Source organism: Balaenoptera acutorostrata, chromosome 1, assembly GCF_949987535.1.
Source record: "Balaenoptera acutorostrata chromosome 1, mBalAcu1.1, whole genome shotgun sequence".
In the NCBI taxonomy this organism is placed as follows: Eukaryota; Metazoa; Chordata; class Mammalia; order Artiodactyla; family Balaenopteridae; genus Balaenoptera; species Balaenoptera acutorostrata.
Genome location: NC_080064.1, coordinates 136,943,093 through 136,958,191, shown reverse-complemented (window position 1 = coordinate 136,958,191; position 15,099 = coordinate 136,943,093). Strand labels below are relative to the sequence as shown.

Sequence of the window (15,099 nt, the reverse complement as noted above, 5' to 3'; positions counted from 1 at the left end):
CCCACCAGTTGAATTCCTTACTGTTGCTCCCACAGCTTCCCATGATTTCTTGTTAAAGTTCTTATCACACATTATTACAATCACATGTATAATTTGTATGTTGGTCTAGTGACCACTCCATAAAAGAAGGGGCTGGAGTTGGCTTTTTCCCCAGTGCATCTTCAGCACCGAGCACATTCTTATAAGTAGTGGGTGCTTAATAAATATTTGTTGAATTGAAATTGAACATTGCTTTGATGGGATCCATCCACAGTACCTTGCCTGGGGATCCTTGAGACCAATGACACGTCTGGTGAGCTGAGTGGAGGCTAGAGCACCAGGATTATGGGTGGTCATGAGATATGGGAGCCAAGGTTGGGAATGAATGGCAGAGACTCATGTAAGGGAGGGAGGCTGGCGTGAGATAAACAGGGAAAACTCCCTAAAGCCAGTGGTCTAGGAAGAAACGGGACAAGAAGCAAGTGAGAAACCTAACACACACACATGAAGTCAGAACAAGGCAGAGAATTGAAACCTCTTGGATCATTAGACGATCCATGCCAATGAATGTTAATAGTGTTTATTGAGTCTCTACAAGGCATAAAGAGTTATGAGATGGCAGAGTGGTCAAAATGGACAATTTACATGACACAAGGAGACAGTGAATTGGGAAAAGCAAGGAAAGACTAGAGTCTGGAATCAGGATATTCACAGAAACCCAAGAGTATAGACAGAAACTGAAATCAACCTGAGTGTGCAGACGTAGGACAATGCCCTGAGGGGAACTTGACATGTGTCAAACTTTCTCTGGCCCAGTAAAGCCCCCTATGAGCATTACCTGCAAACTGAGCACGTGTTAGTACCCGTAGCAAGAGGGGAAGCCAGGGTTCCACCAGCAGGGTAATCCTGTAATGTTCTCGAAGCTGACCTGACTGTCCTTCTTAATGCAGGGATCTCCCAGACATCACCTTTAGTGGGCCTTGGTATGAGCATTATAGGCACATTTTCTTATTTTTCAAGAGCAAACCCAGAAATTACATTTTCAAGCCCTATAAAGCGCTACTCCAAAGGCCCTATCCACTAACCCTGTAAAATGCAGGCATTCATTCATCTTTGACTCACCTGCTTATTTATTTATTTACAAATATATGTTGAGTTCCCAATTTGTAACAGGCACTTAGATGAACAAAATATAGACTTTAAGGATCTTCAAGAAGCTTTATTTTACAGTGAAGGAGACACACCCTCAAAGAAATCATCCTAGTGGTTGGTTAAGAAAGGTCAGAAAGAAGAGTTTACGCTATAATGATAATTGAGAAGGTGGCCAGTGGTGGTATCAGAAGACATCACAGGTCTCGGCTGGGCCCCCATTTCATGTTTCTTTCCGTCTGCACTCAGGCTCAGACTGTCCACGATCCACGAGCCCAGCAGCACCCTCGTGGTCCTGGAGTGGGAACACTCAGAGCCTCCGATCGGGGTGCAGATTGTAGATTACCTTATCCGTCAAGAAAAGGTCACTGACAGGATGGACCACTCCAAAGTGGAGACAGGTGAGCATCTCCCACTTCACAGGCTCATCTTGATCCAGGGCGGCAAAAAGAAAAGAAAAGGAAAACGTCCTGCCTCGTGGCTTTGCCCTGGGTCCCCAGTATCCCCGGGCGACGGAGGAGGAGCGGGGAGAAGCAGCAGCCATCTTTTCCATTTGAGAGTTTTTGCATAGTGAGCATCGGACAAAGGCTTGTTTTGATTTTGTTTTTGTTTAAAAAGGGGGTGTCCATTTCACTGTCTCTAGGCACACAAAGAAACAACAATACAGTACACTAGTTATCCTAGCCCACAATTAGGAAACAATTCTGTGTTAACCACTGCCATGATTACAGAAAAAAGTTTCTTTGCTAACAACCCCCACTCCCCGCCCCGCCCGGGCAAAAGCATGTAGAAACAGATGTGCTTATTACCCCATGTCTTGTCCTAAAGCAAACCTTGCTTTTGCCAGGTACAGCTAGAAGAGAGGCGTCTTAAAGGAGTGGAAACACCCCATGAAAAATGTTTCATGCCTTAGTATTTCACTGTCTACACATAGGGAAAGGTGAACGTAAATCATTCCTAAAACTGACGCATGAGTATGGGCACCACAGGGTGGTAGCATCTACAGTCTAGTGCAGGGTAAATAGCTTCTGGTGAAACTATCACAGTGGCTTGGAAACATATGCACTGCCTTCGGGCATGGAGAGCTGGCTACTGCTTCTTCCAAGGCCCTTCCCTGATGTGCACAGGTACTGCAAAGGTCTGGCAATGACCATTGACCAGAACAGCTGTTTTCTGCCCAAGCCAAGAACATGTCATAGAAGAGCTCACAGATGTGCTATGTACATCTTGCCTTGGTTGTCTCAGCTAACTCTGGACAGATGGCTCCAAACTGATTAAATATGAAACAGAAAAGACCATTCCTTCTGGGTCTCCTTTCCCTACTAGGAATTTGAGAAGACCGGGGACCGAGTGATTTTAATGTTAAGTTCTAACGGAGTCAATCCCAACCAGGCGTCGCTTGGCCATCACTGTTTCTCATGCCTTTTCCATTCCTTCCCCTGTGGGCAGAAACGGTGCTGAGCTTTGTTGATGACATCATCTCCGGAGCAAAGTCTCCTTGTGCGATGCCCTCTCAGGTCCCGGACAAGCAGCTCACCACCATCTCTCTGATCATACGATGCCTGGAACCTGACACCATCTACATGTGAGTGACAGACACCTGTCTAGTTATTCCTTACCCTGAATGCCCCCAGGCTTTTAGCTGGTTCCTTTTGGCTACTTGAGTTCCTTTAGAGACTTTGAAAAATATGAGTGTCTCAAGCCTTGTCTCAATCAGCATTATAGAGAACCTTCTCGGTACTGGAGGGGGAGGATCAAGAAAGATAGTATAGTCCCATCCTAGTTTGCAACAGAAGGAAAACATATAAACAACTAACGTTAACATCAGGCAGATTGAAATTAAAGCTAGATGTAAAAGAGCAAGGAACCTGTTGTAGAAAAGAAAGAAGTGATTCTTTCTAACTAGAGAGGACGTCATCTGAATTAGGTTGTGCAGAATTTCAGTAGGAAGCGTAACGTTGGAAAAGGCACACCGGGCAGAGGAAACAGCAAGGGCAAAGGCAAAGAGGCATGCTATGGTGAGCGGTGAGTAGACAACAGGGTAGAAGCAGATAGTGAATAAAGGGGATAGAAGAAAGTGAGCTTGGGAAAATAGAGTGAATGCTGTTAAGTCAGAGGAGATGATTAATTTTGTTTTGGAGGAAAGGAGTAGAATACCAAGAATTCTGCTCTAGTGGCATTGAAATAGATAGTTTATAGAGGTGAGAGATGGTCTTTCTTCAAAGAAAGTACAGCGAGCTCCAGTATTATGGCACTTGGAACAGCTCTATTCTTTCTGGTAGCTCTTCCCCGTTTCCCTCGGTGCTCTGGGAACAACAGTAAAGTATTCGCGAAGCAGACATAAAAGACACCAAGAGAGGAGAGATAGTGATGGAATCTAAGTCATGACGGGAAAATTGTGGTGGGGCGAAGGCAGAATTCATAGTGATGTAGTTCTGGGACTCTTTGACCCCATCAGTATGAAAAACATTTAACAGTTTACAGATGAGGTCACGGGAACAGAGTCAAGGTTTCTGGAATAAATCATTTCCATTTCCATAGTGGAAGAGTTCAAAGACGAAAAGCACTAGAAATGTGAGTGGCATGGGTTGCAAGATGAACTTAGATGCTCAGGCTGAATATCTTCAGTACAGGAAGGAGGTGTAACCAAGGGGCCAGGCTGATGAAAGTAAAACACATAAAGACAAGTGGTATTCTGGAGGAGTTGGAAAATATAGAGAGATATAAATGATAATAGTAGGACAAAGGAAAGTCTACTTAGGATTCTCATCAGCTGGCCTGAGATTTGGTCAGTCTGGCCCTTCATTAGTGGGGGGAACAGGTAAAAGGAACAAAGATTTGGGAACATGAAACACCTAACCCGCTGTAAATGCCTCAAACTCAGTGAAACTGGAATTACCATTTATAATGAGAGCTCAATAATTCCTGTCACTAAATAACAAATGTTAATTAGGAATTTCAAAGTTCCTATGAGCTCGAGGCTGGCATGGTTGTCTGTTAGGAGTACCAGCCCTTACCCACTCTGGGACCCTCCTCATGTGGGCCTTGGTCTGGCTACATTTCCCAAAGACCCGAGGCCGATGGCTTCTCCCACTCTGCTATCCTAGGTGAGCTTCTAGTGTCTCCCTCTTAAGTCTTGTAAAACACAAACGTTCTGTCAAGATTGCTGAAGAACTGAAGAGACAGTGCACTGGGCAGAGGGAAAAAAACAGCCAATCTCCACTAGGTGGCGGTGCAGATCATGTGCAGAGAGCATGCAGGCGGGCCTGGGAGAGACGTTCCTCCCTGCAGAGCCATCGAGCGGACCAGAGCTTCAGTCCCTGGTGCAAGGAAAGGAGCCCTGCGTTAAGAGTTGAGAACACGTGGGCCCCAAACCTGATTTTGTTTCTAACCACTAAGTGATTAAGCAGAACACTGAACGTTTCTGCAACTAAGTTTTCCTATCCGTAATATGGAGGAAGGCAGCCTTCATTTACGGAGGGTTCACTACGTGTAGGTGCTTCTGGGAACCCCCACCCCCGACCCTGTGAGATTAGGGTTATTATTCCCATTTTATAGATGAGGAAACTGAGGTTCAACAACACTGAGTAACTTCCTCAGAATCACACAGCTTGTTGTCTGGGTGTGGCGGGTGGTTAAGAATTGAATCAAGGTTTGCATTCTCTTATCTGCGTCTCACTCCCCAGCCGGTCCAGGCTACTGGAAGGATCGAGCATGATCTTTTTTTTTTTTTTTTAATTTTTATTTATTTATTTATTTATTATTGGCTGTGTTGGGTCTTCGTTTCTGTGCGAGGGCTTTCTCTAGTTGTGGCAAGTGGGGGCCACTCTTCATTGCGGTGCGCGGGCTTCTCACTATCGCGGCCTCTCTTGTTGCGCAGCACAGGCTCCAGACGCGCAGGTCGAGCATGATCTTATAACTCACGTGCAAGCATAGGGCTGGCTCTTCACCTGGGGTCCACGGAAGCAGAATGGCCTTTCAGTATAGATGGCTTACTTTGTCATCCTATGCACTTTAAAGCATTGGAAAAGCATTATTCTGAGAAGGGTCCACTGTGCAAAGACAGTTAAGAATCCGTGGTTAAAAGAGATCTTAAAGAGTGTCTGGTACTCTATCTTCATTTTACAGATGAGGAAACTGAGGCCAGAGTGGGGAGGTGACCCCCCGGCCTTGTAGCCTACCACACCCCACCACAGCGTGTGCTCACAGCAGAGCCGCTGCCTTAGGGGGCATGAGACAACGAACAGATAATTCAGAAAAAGGGAGTGGATTTGGAGCCATCCGTAGAAACCAGCACACCTGGAGGGGGCAGGTGTGAAAGTCGCAGACAGAGACAGTCAGCCCCTGGCAGGAGGCCCAAGGATGCTCCGTGCACTTCAAGTTTCAGTCCTTTAAAACATCGGCCCTGGAGCCAGAGCAGGGCTGCGTTGGTTCACACACACGCACGCACGCACGATATACATGTCGTCACGCAGGCTCTAACAACAGGCTGAACAGTCCCAGCAGCCAGGCAGAGGTGGACAGGGCCCGGGAGCTTTGGACGAGACAGTGAATGCACTTACACATTATCCCTCCGGACTGGGAGCAGGGCTTGTCTCTTCTGCCCAGTAATTCCGGCTATAATCCTCTTACTACCCTACGAGTGTCCAGTGGCGGAAAAGATGCTGCTGACTATAAACGGAGGACCTTCCTGGAATAACTGCACACGACGTTTCCACATGAAACGTGTAGCATGTTCCCCAGGCTGGCTTCAATAGTAAAAATAATCCGGCTACTCCTCAGGGTCCCTCCAGGACCGAGGGAGCCGGGACCGCTGAGGATGGGTTTTTAGGTCAGGCGTCCTCTCTACTTAGATGGATGTGGGATGACTTTTGTTTCCTAATAAAGGTAAGGACTTTGCTATTAAAAATGGTAAGGGCTTAGGACCCTAAATTTTTTTTACTAATTGCCCCATGAGAATAATGAGAATTAATTACAGCACACACAATTTCATCCCAGCCCAAGATCCAATAGAGTTAGTGGGAACTCACAGCAGGACGGAGCACAAAGCAAACTCGGAGGAGTGGGACAGCGGGAAGGGGTGAGGATGAACTCCACCCCAGGCACTGAGAGAGAGCGCCCATCTGGCAGCCACTTTGGTACCTGAAGCTTAGGACATTTCTCACCACGGTCCAGGGAAATTGCTAGAAGTTAAAGGTTCAAGGTTAAATAAGGGTGTGCTGCAAAAGGTGGCTGGAACCCACCATAGACAGTCTAGGGCAGGTGACCCCTAAGCCTGTAAATATCCAGGCAGACAGCATCATGTAGCCCATGTAGCAAGATGCCAGCCCTGACCTGGAGTCCCAGGGCAATGCTCGGGGCCCTGGGAGGCAGACGGGAAAAGATGAAGCAGGGCCATCTTACAGAGGACAGGACAGCAGGCAGTCTGGATCTCAGGGCGGGGGCTCAGGAGTATGGGCTCAGACACACAGTTGGGGAGGGACCGGTGAAGGAAGAGAGCACAGAGGTGAGAACCGGGGCGCAGGGCCTGGCTCACACTAGCAGCCCTGTGACTTTGCCAGTGCCTGGGCATCAAACAGGGCTTCCTATCTCCTGACTCTGACGAGAAGGGACAGCCAGAAGTGGGGTCAGGGCAGAGTCTGCAACAAAGATCAAGCGACCCACCTCTGAGCAGGGAGACGGACTTCCTGCACGTCAGGGGTCCTGTTGTCAGGATCTCCAGTGAGAGAGCTTCCTGCTCCATGAAGGGCACATGAGGGTGAGGGGGAATTCACCCATCTGGGAACCCCTGATCATGAGGTGCGGGTCTGCAGTCTGCCCTGGGTACCTCGGGGCCCATCTCTGAGAAGCAGCTCAAGGTGGTCTGGAGCAGAAGGGCAGAGGAGGGAGTTGAGACCTGGCCTGAGACCGGGTTGTGGGATACGACTGGGAAATGGAGCAGGTGCCAGACAGGGTAGAGTGGATATGCTGGCTTCAGGTTTGGTGGCCTCAGTCACAGTTCTAGAAATAGTAGCAAATAGTAGCAAAAGGCTGATCAGGTGTGTATATGGGGGGTGGGGAATGGTGAAAAATTCCAGGGGCTGCCATTGCTAGGGATCCAGGCAGCCCAGTGTGTGAGGCTGGATGCAAAGGGCTCACTCAGACCTAGGAGGGGAGGGATGGTGACGGGGGAGAAGCCAGTCCCTGGATTTCAGATCAGGGTGGGAGAGGGGTTTAGTACTAGGTAAGGTGGTAGATCTGAACTGAGTAGCAAGACAAGAAGCAGAGGACTGTAGAACGGACAGAGACACCTTGTGCAGATAAGATGAGAAAGCCAAGCACCTGGTCCTTGTCTGACTGACAGCAAGGAGGCTGGGCAGTCCCGCGGGAGCACACGGGCAGGTCTGCACCCAGCTGGGCCAGTAGGATGTGATTCCAGCATGAGACTGGAGAAGGCAGAGGGAGGGAAAACAACACATCAGGACACACAGGTTCTTAACACTGACCGTTTCCTGGGCTTCTCTGTGGGGAGGCAGTCCTAGATGCAAGGCTGTCTTTTCTCTGCTGAGAGAAACTTATATTTCCTGACGGAATCATTAGGCAATTTCCATTTCTTTTCTACCTCATCAGTTCAGCTGTCTGAGGCTCATTTACCTTAACATGTACCTGGCCCCTCTGTCTCGGGGCATCTTTCTTCTTTTCACCTCTCTTCCTCCCTGTAGCTCTGCCAAGAGGAAAGAAAATCCAGACTTGCCAATAAACGCAACCTCCCATGGCGACACAGCAAAAGAGAAATAGACAAGAAAGGCAGCATTAATGATTTGCCTTAGAGTCACTAGATTAGTTGTTAGAGGTCCCAGGCACCGACACCAGAGGTCATCTTCATGGTTATATTCAAATTCCTCTCTGAGTAGCAGAACCTGGCGTTGCTCTTTCCTCTCCATCCAATTCCATCACCCAAGGGGGAAATTTTACATTCAGCCTTTGATGGCCGGGTCTTCATCCTCTTCCTGATGTGTGTATGTATGTGTGTGTGTATGTATGTGTGTGTGTGTGTGTGTGTGTGTGTGTGTGTGTGTGTGTGTGTGTGTGTTGAAGGGTGGAGGGGGCTCTTAGAACCACATCTTCTCGTTGCCAGGGGTAGCATAAGGTTTCCACTCTGGACTCCTGGTCCATGGCGGGTAGCATCTAAGTGGGTCAGAAGGAGCTGCATGCAGGAAATAGAGCCCCTAGTCACAGGCAAGTCAGGACCCCCCAGCTCTGGCGTTTTCACTTCTGACTTAAAGAGGAAAATTGTCCTCAGTGCTCGGCATAAAAGCCTCAACTGGGTACAAGATGGACAGAACAGAATTAATATAATTTATGCAACATCATTGAGCTCCAGGTACTGCGCTAGGTCTTCCTGTACTTTATTATCTCATTTCATCATCGCAATGACCTACAAGCAGTTTTATTATCAGCTCCATTTCACAGAATCGGGAAAATAAAGCTCAGAGGAGTTAACTACAACTCCACATGGCAAGGAGTGGAAGCTTCAGACCCACTTCAGACCATCTGTTTCCACAGATACATGCTCTTTCCCTCAGCTTGGTGGTTGTCAGAATGTAACTGGCGTCAGAATCACCTGGAAGGCTTGTCATAGCACAGACTTTTGTCCCCACCCCTAGAGTTTCTGATTCAGTAGGTCTGGCATGGGGCATGAGAATGTTCATTACTATCAACTTCCCCGGTGACGCTGCTGGTCTGGGGACCCCACTTTGAGAACCACTGCTCTATGCCATGACGCTCGCCATGAGGTAATATCCTCAAGACAGCAAATGACAGCCCAAGACCTACCAGGAAGCAGCAAGAGGCTCTAGACTGCATGCTTTATGACCTGGTGATGGCAGTAAGTGCATGGCAGGGTGGCGAGAGCAGCCAGGGGCAAACCCGCCCATCCGGTAAGGCTTGGCTGTCAGCTGGACCGCACGTTCTCTCTGTTAATGCTACCCTCCCCTCCCTGCCAGGTTCACCCTGTGGGGAGTGGACAACACAGGACGACGCTCCAGGCCAAGTGACGTGATCGTGAAGACCCCTTGCCCAGTGGTGGATGATGTCAAAGCCCAAGGTAAGAGACACCGAGGCCAGCAGAGTCTGCAGAGGGATGCACCAGGGACCTCCCCTCGCCATGGGGAAAGGGGGAGCAAGAGGGTCAAACAGAACAACCTGGAGTTCAGCAGGGAAGGGGGAGAATTCAAGGCTCAGGACAGGAGCATCTCCTTTCCAGGAACTCCTCAACCTCTGCCTCTGGCAGAAATCTGCATTGCATCCCGTTATTCCACATAGTCTGTAAGTCAGAGAGCCAGTAGGAGATACTGGTGAAAACCCCAGACACACATGGCGATACATCAGGTGCTTAGGTACATGGTACCAGGTGCTTTAGTACCTGTGACCTCTGCCCTCAGGATGCTGATCGGATAACTTACTCTCTTCATATTTTTTGGTACATCTGAAAGATTATTTTGAATTACAGCCTAGGAAGACTACAGATTTAGAATTAATTGCTATGTCCCTCCCTCCCTACCGAAGATGTGTCAAAATCTTCATTCTATATTTTAGAGTTGTTATGGACCAGTTCTTTGGTAAAGAATTGTCCCTCTTCAGTGCACCAGAATGAGCCCCTGTCAATTAGGAAGAGTTTGTTTTCAGTCAACATCCATTACACGGATAGCACACTTCTCGCTGCTGCTTCTCCTCATGAAGCTGCCTGGAGGTCTTGATATCGTCACTTGCTCTAAGGCGTATTACGTCCCCTCCACAACCAGAATTTAACTCTCTTGGGCACCGCTTCTGTGGGGCTCTGGCACCAGTTAAAGTGATCTGATCAACCAGTAATTTCTATTAACAGTTGGACTGCTAATGGACCGATAGCATACGCACATTCACAGAGATGGTGACTGATGCTAGAAGTTTAGGTTGTGCAAGTTTCAATAAGAGAAATGCTGTTGCCAAGCTGGCATGTGGTACCCCTCAAATCACCTTAACTGTGGCTCCTGACTCCAGCTGTATGAAGTTGGCTATGAGTTGACACAATCCCACAATGTTCAAAGGGTGATGCAAAGTCACAGTGGGTAGAGAGACCTAGACCTACTTTAATTAAAATCACTGATGCTGTAGCACTTTACACCTTCTGAAAGGACTTTCATTTATTGCCTCATTTAACATGCATAGCATGTTAAAGGCACTGTTATTTTCAACACAGAAATCTGATCATATTAACGCCTCTTCTTACAACTCTTTAATGGATTGCTATTCCTCTTGTGATGAAGATCAAAATATGTAACAGGCATATTAGGACTTAAACGGAGGGGCCCTTGCCCACTTCACCAGCCTCTTCTTGCCCACACTCCCCATCAATCTCTGTATTTCCTGAAGCCTCAGTGCCTTTCTCAGTTCCTCCAACACACCATTTCCATTTCCAACACGGAGCCTTTGCACATGTTAGTCTCACTACCTCAAATACTCTCCAGTTCCACCCCTTTCACGGATTAACTCCTCTCAGCCTGCAGACCGCAGAGCAAGTGTCCTTCCTCAGTACGGAAGGGGTCCAGGGCCACTGCTAGATGCCCTCATAGTACCGTGTTTCTTTCCTTCAGAACATTTATCTCAGTTTGTTATTATAATGCCTTGTTCAATATCTATTTACCTCATTAGACAGTGAGTTCCATGAGAGCAGAGTTCTGGTCTCTGTTTGCCTATGATTATGTCCCTAATACTTAGAAAGGAACATGGTGACTGACTCGTTCCAGGAAACTTAGACTCTGGAGTCAGACCACCCAGGGTCAAATTTCTGCTCTACCATCTAACTACTTGACCTTGAGCAGGTTACTTCACCTTGTGCCTCAGTTTACTACTCTGTAAAATGGGGTGGGGGAATAATGGTACCCTAGATAATAAGTTTCTAGTGAGAGTTAAATTAGTGAATTTATGTAAAGTGTTTTTTAAGTGCCTGTCCAGTAGTAAGTATTCAGTAAATATTAAGGAGTATACATTGTGGGATTGTGTCCCTCATGGTCAACCTGATACAACTGGAGTCAGGAGCCATGAACAAGATGATTTTCAGGCTACTAGCACATCAGCTTAGACACAATATTTCTCTTATTGAAACTTTCCCAACCTAAACTTCCAGCATCAGTCAATGTCTCTGTTAAGATCATTAACCACGCATAGAGTTTGTTCTCGAGTAGGAACTCAATAAATATTTATTTATTTATGTATTTATGTATTTATTTATTTTTATTGGAGGATAATTGCTTTACAGTGTTGTGTTAGTTTCTGCTGTACAGCAGAGTGAATCAGCTATATGTATACATATATCCCCTCCCTCTTGGACCTCCCACACCCCTAATCCCACCCATCTAGGTCATCACAGAGCACCAAGCTGAGCTTCCTGTGCTTTATAGCAGGTTCCCACTATCTATCTGTTTTACGCATGGTAGTGTATGTATGTCAATCCTAATCTCCCAATTTGTCCCACCCTCTCCTTCCCCCCCATGTCCACATGTCCATTCTCTATGTCTGTGTCTCTATTCCTGCCCTGCAAATAGGTTCACCTGTACCATTTTTCTAGATTCCACATATATGCTTTACTATATGATATTTTTTTTTCTCTTTCTGACTTACTTCACTCTGTATGACAGACTCTAGGTCCATCTGCATCTCTACAAATGACCCTACTTCATTCCTTTTTATGGTTAAGTAATATTCCATTGTATATATATGTACCACATCTTCTTTATCCATTCATCTGTCATTGGAAATTATGTTGTTTCCATGTCCTGGCTATTGTAAATAGTGCTGCAGTGAACATTGGGATACATGTGTCCTTTTGAATTATGGTTTTCTCAGGGTATATGCCCAGTAGTGTTATTGCTGGGTCATATGGTAGTTCTATTTTTAGTTTTTTAAGGAACCTCCATACTGTTTTCCATAGTGGCTGTATCAATTTACATTCCCACCAACAGTGTATGAGGGTTCCCTTTTCTCCACACCCTCTCCAGCATTTATTGTTTGTAGATTTTTTGATGATGGCCATTCTGACCTGTGTGAGGTGATACCTCATTGTAGTTTTGATTTGCATTTCTCTAATAATTAGTGATGGTGAGCATCTTTTTATGTGCCTCTTGGCCATCTGTATGTCTTCTTTGGAAAGAGGTCTGTTTAGGTCTTCTGCGCATATTTTTATTGGGTTTTTTTTTATATTGAGCTCCATGAGCTGTTTGTATATTTTGGAGATTAATCCTTTGTCCATTGCTTCATTTGCAAATATTTTCTCTCACTCTGAGGGTTGTCCTTTTGTCTAGTTTATGGTTTCCTTTTACAATTTGCATGGAAACACAAAAGATCCCAGATAGACAAAGCAATCTTGAGAAAGAAAAACAGAGCTGGAGGAATCAGGCTCCCTGACTTCAAACTATACTACAAAGCTCAGTAATCAAGACAGTATGATACTGGCACAAAAACAGAAATATAGATCAAAGGAACAGAATAGAAAGCCCAGAGATAAACCCATGCACCTATGGTCACCTAATCTATGACAAAAGAGGCAAAAATATACAATGGAGAAAAGGCAACCTCTTCAATAAGTGGTGCTGGGAACACTAGACAGCTACATGTAAAAGAATGACATTAGAACACTACCAAAAAAAAAAAAAAAAAAAAAGAACACTACCTAACACCACACACAAGAATAAACTCAAAATGGATTAAAGACCTAAATGTAAGACCGGACCCGATAAAACTCATAGAGGAAAACATAGGAAAAGCACTCTGACATAAACCACAGCAAGATCTTTTTTGACCTACCTCGTAGAGTAAAGAAAATAAAACCAAAAATAAACAAATGGGACCTAACTAAACTTAATAAATATTTACTGAATAAATAGAATGTTGCCCCCATCTTATAGATGTAGACATTGAGATTCAGAGCAGAGTAAGTAAGCTGACCAGGGTCGCAAAGCTAGCATCTTACAGGGCCTGCGCTCAGACTCATTATTTGACATCAATCCTTATTTTGCTTGCAATGTTAAATTAGATTTTTAGAGGATTATTATGTAAAAGACTGAAAACCTTTCTTTGTCTCTCAATACTGATGAAGAAAAGACATATCAATACATTAAAAAATAGTGTTAAGTTATATAGAAAAATAATTCTCCTTTTCAGGATTATTGGTGTCCACTGAGATGTTAGAGTAGAATGGAGACCTTTAAGTATAAGACAAATGTGCTTCTCTCTGGAGTGAGTGTTGCCTGGCTTGTAGGGTATGGACTGAATGACTTTTGAAGGTCTCTGAAATCCCTTGATGATGAAAGCAGCGTCTGGGGTTGAAAACACCTAGATGAGAGACTGGGAAGGACCCAAGTTACACTAATTTCATCATCTGCTGATTTCTTACTCCAAGCCAGAGTAAGAACAGGTGATGAGAAGGTGTCCCAGCTATTTCTGTTTTGGAGAATTTGCTGATGTCCTTGCCAGCAGTGGTAGGCACCTTGGACTTGTTTGCTGAATAGGCAGCAGGCTGGTTGGACATCAGTGGGGTGATTAGCACGTAGGAGAGATGCCACACAATGCCACCTGCAGGAATAGATGGATAGAAGCAACTCTGGAATAAAGAGTGGCCAACAAAGAATAATCTGCCCAGGAGAGACCACTATACTATTTCTCTATGAGGCTTCTTTGTGTTAATTCTAGTCCCCAAAGCATATCAAGATGTGCTTCTGACCATTTGTGCTCCCTGAAAAAGAAGACTTTCTGAAATCCCAGCAGACCAGCTAGGAGCACGAGAAGCAATTTAATGCTGAGAGAATGAAATAACATTCCCAGGTCCCATTATCCTTCAGCCAGAAAGGAGTCCTGTATCCGGCAGATGTGGAGATTAATGAGTTAGACTAATTGAGGACATCCTTGCAAATTAATACAGGCCTGGCCGTTATACCAAAATACATATGCTTTGCCTCCTTCAAACCCACATGGAGATCATAAATATAGCTCACTTGGGTTGAGTTTACAACTAGTGACAAATGGGAATTACCTTTTAAGTGACCCAGAGCATGACCTCAGCTCCTAATTATCTAGCAGAAAGCCAGATCCTATTTCTTTTTTTTTTTTAATCTTATTTTATTTATTTTTTTATACAACAGGTTCTTATTAGTCATCAATTTTATACACATCAGTGTGTACATGTCAGTCCAGACCCTATTTCTTATATGATCATTTTCCTAAACTAGATATTTTCTATGAAGAATTTTACTGCCTCATGACAGTAAAGTCACTGAGCAAGGAAGTTTCTACCCATGTTTTACTGAAAACACCCTTTTCCCAGCAGGAAAGGCTAGAGTCAGTAATAAGGTCAACCTAGTCTCTAGGTTGGGGCATGACCTTCAAGGGTTCTTCATGTGGCTTCACTAAGTGAAAGCTAGTTCTCATCCATCTTTCCTCCAACATCCATCCTCCCTTCCTGATGCCAAACATAAATCCTATCCATTTCTTCATTTGCTTCTTCCACAGTCATTTATTAATTTATACCACAGCCTGGTGTTAGATGCTGAAGAAACAAAAAGAACTAGGCTCAGAATCTATTTTCAAGAACTTTATAATCAGATTTCATGAATTTATCAAATCAGACTACTTATTTTTTAAGCCCTTACTAAATATCTGGTCTAGGCATTGGGGGCAAAATTCCCCTGCCTCATGGAGATTATATTTAAGCAAGGGTGACAAAGCAAAAAAGTAGCAAAATAAATAATATTTCAGATAGTGATATACGTTATGGAGATATATAAGCAGGGAAATGGTTTAGGAAGTGCAGGGGGTAGAATTTCAACTAGAGTGGGCTGGGAAGAAAGAGAAGGAGGAAAACTCACAGTTATCTGGAGGTGGTTCATTCCAGTAGAGGAGCCGCAGTGCAGACATCCTTGGCGTGTTTGAAGAAGAGAAAGGAGGCTCCTCTGGTGA

The 15,099-nt window shown here is 45.3% G+C and overlaps 1 protein-coding gene across 1 annotated transcript in view; it reads left to right on the top strand.

The window, feature by feature from the left end:
• Positions 1-15,099, top strand: part of ASTN1 (astrotactin 1) — a 328,148-nt gene that overhangs the window by 299,556 nt on the left and 13,493 nt on the right. The window contains exons 19-21 of the mRNA XM_007165368.2: positions 1,378-1,529; positions 2,578-2,713; positions 9,114-9,214. Coding sequence (XP_007165430.2) covers positions 1,378-1,529; positions 2,578-2,713; positions 9,114-9,214 — 389 coding nt within the window. The remainder of the gene's footprint in view (positions 1-1,377; positions 1,530-2,577; positions 2,714-9,113; positions 9,215-15,099) is intronic.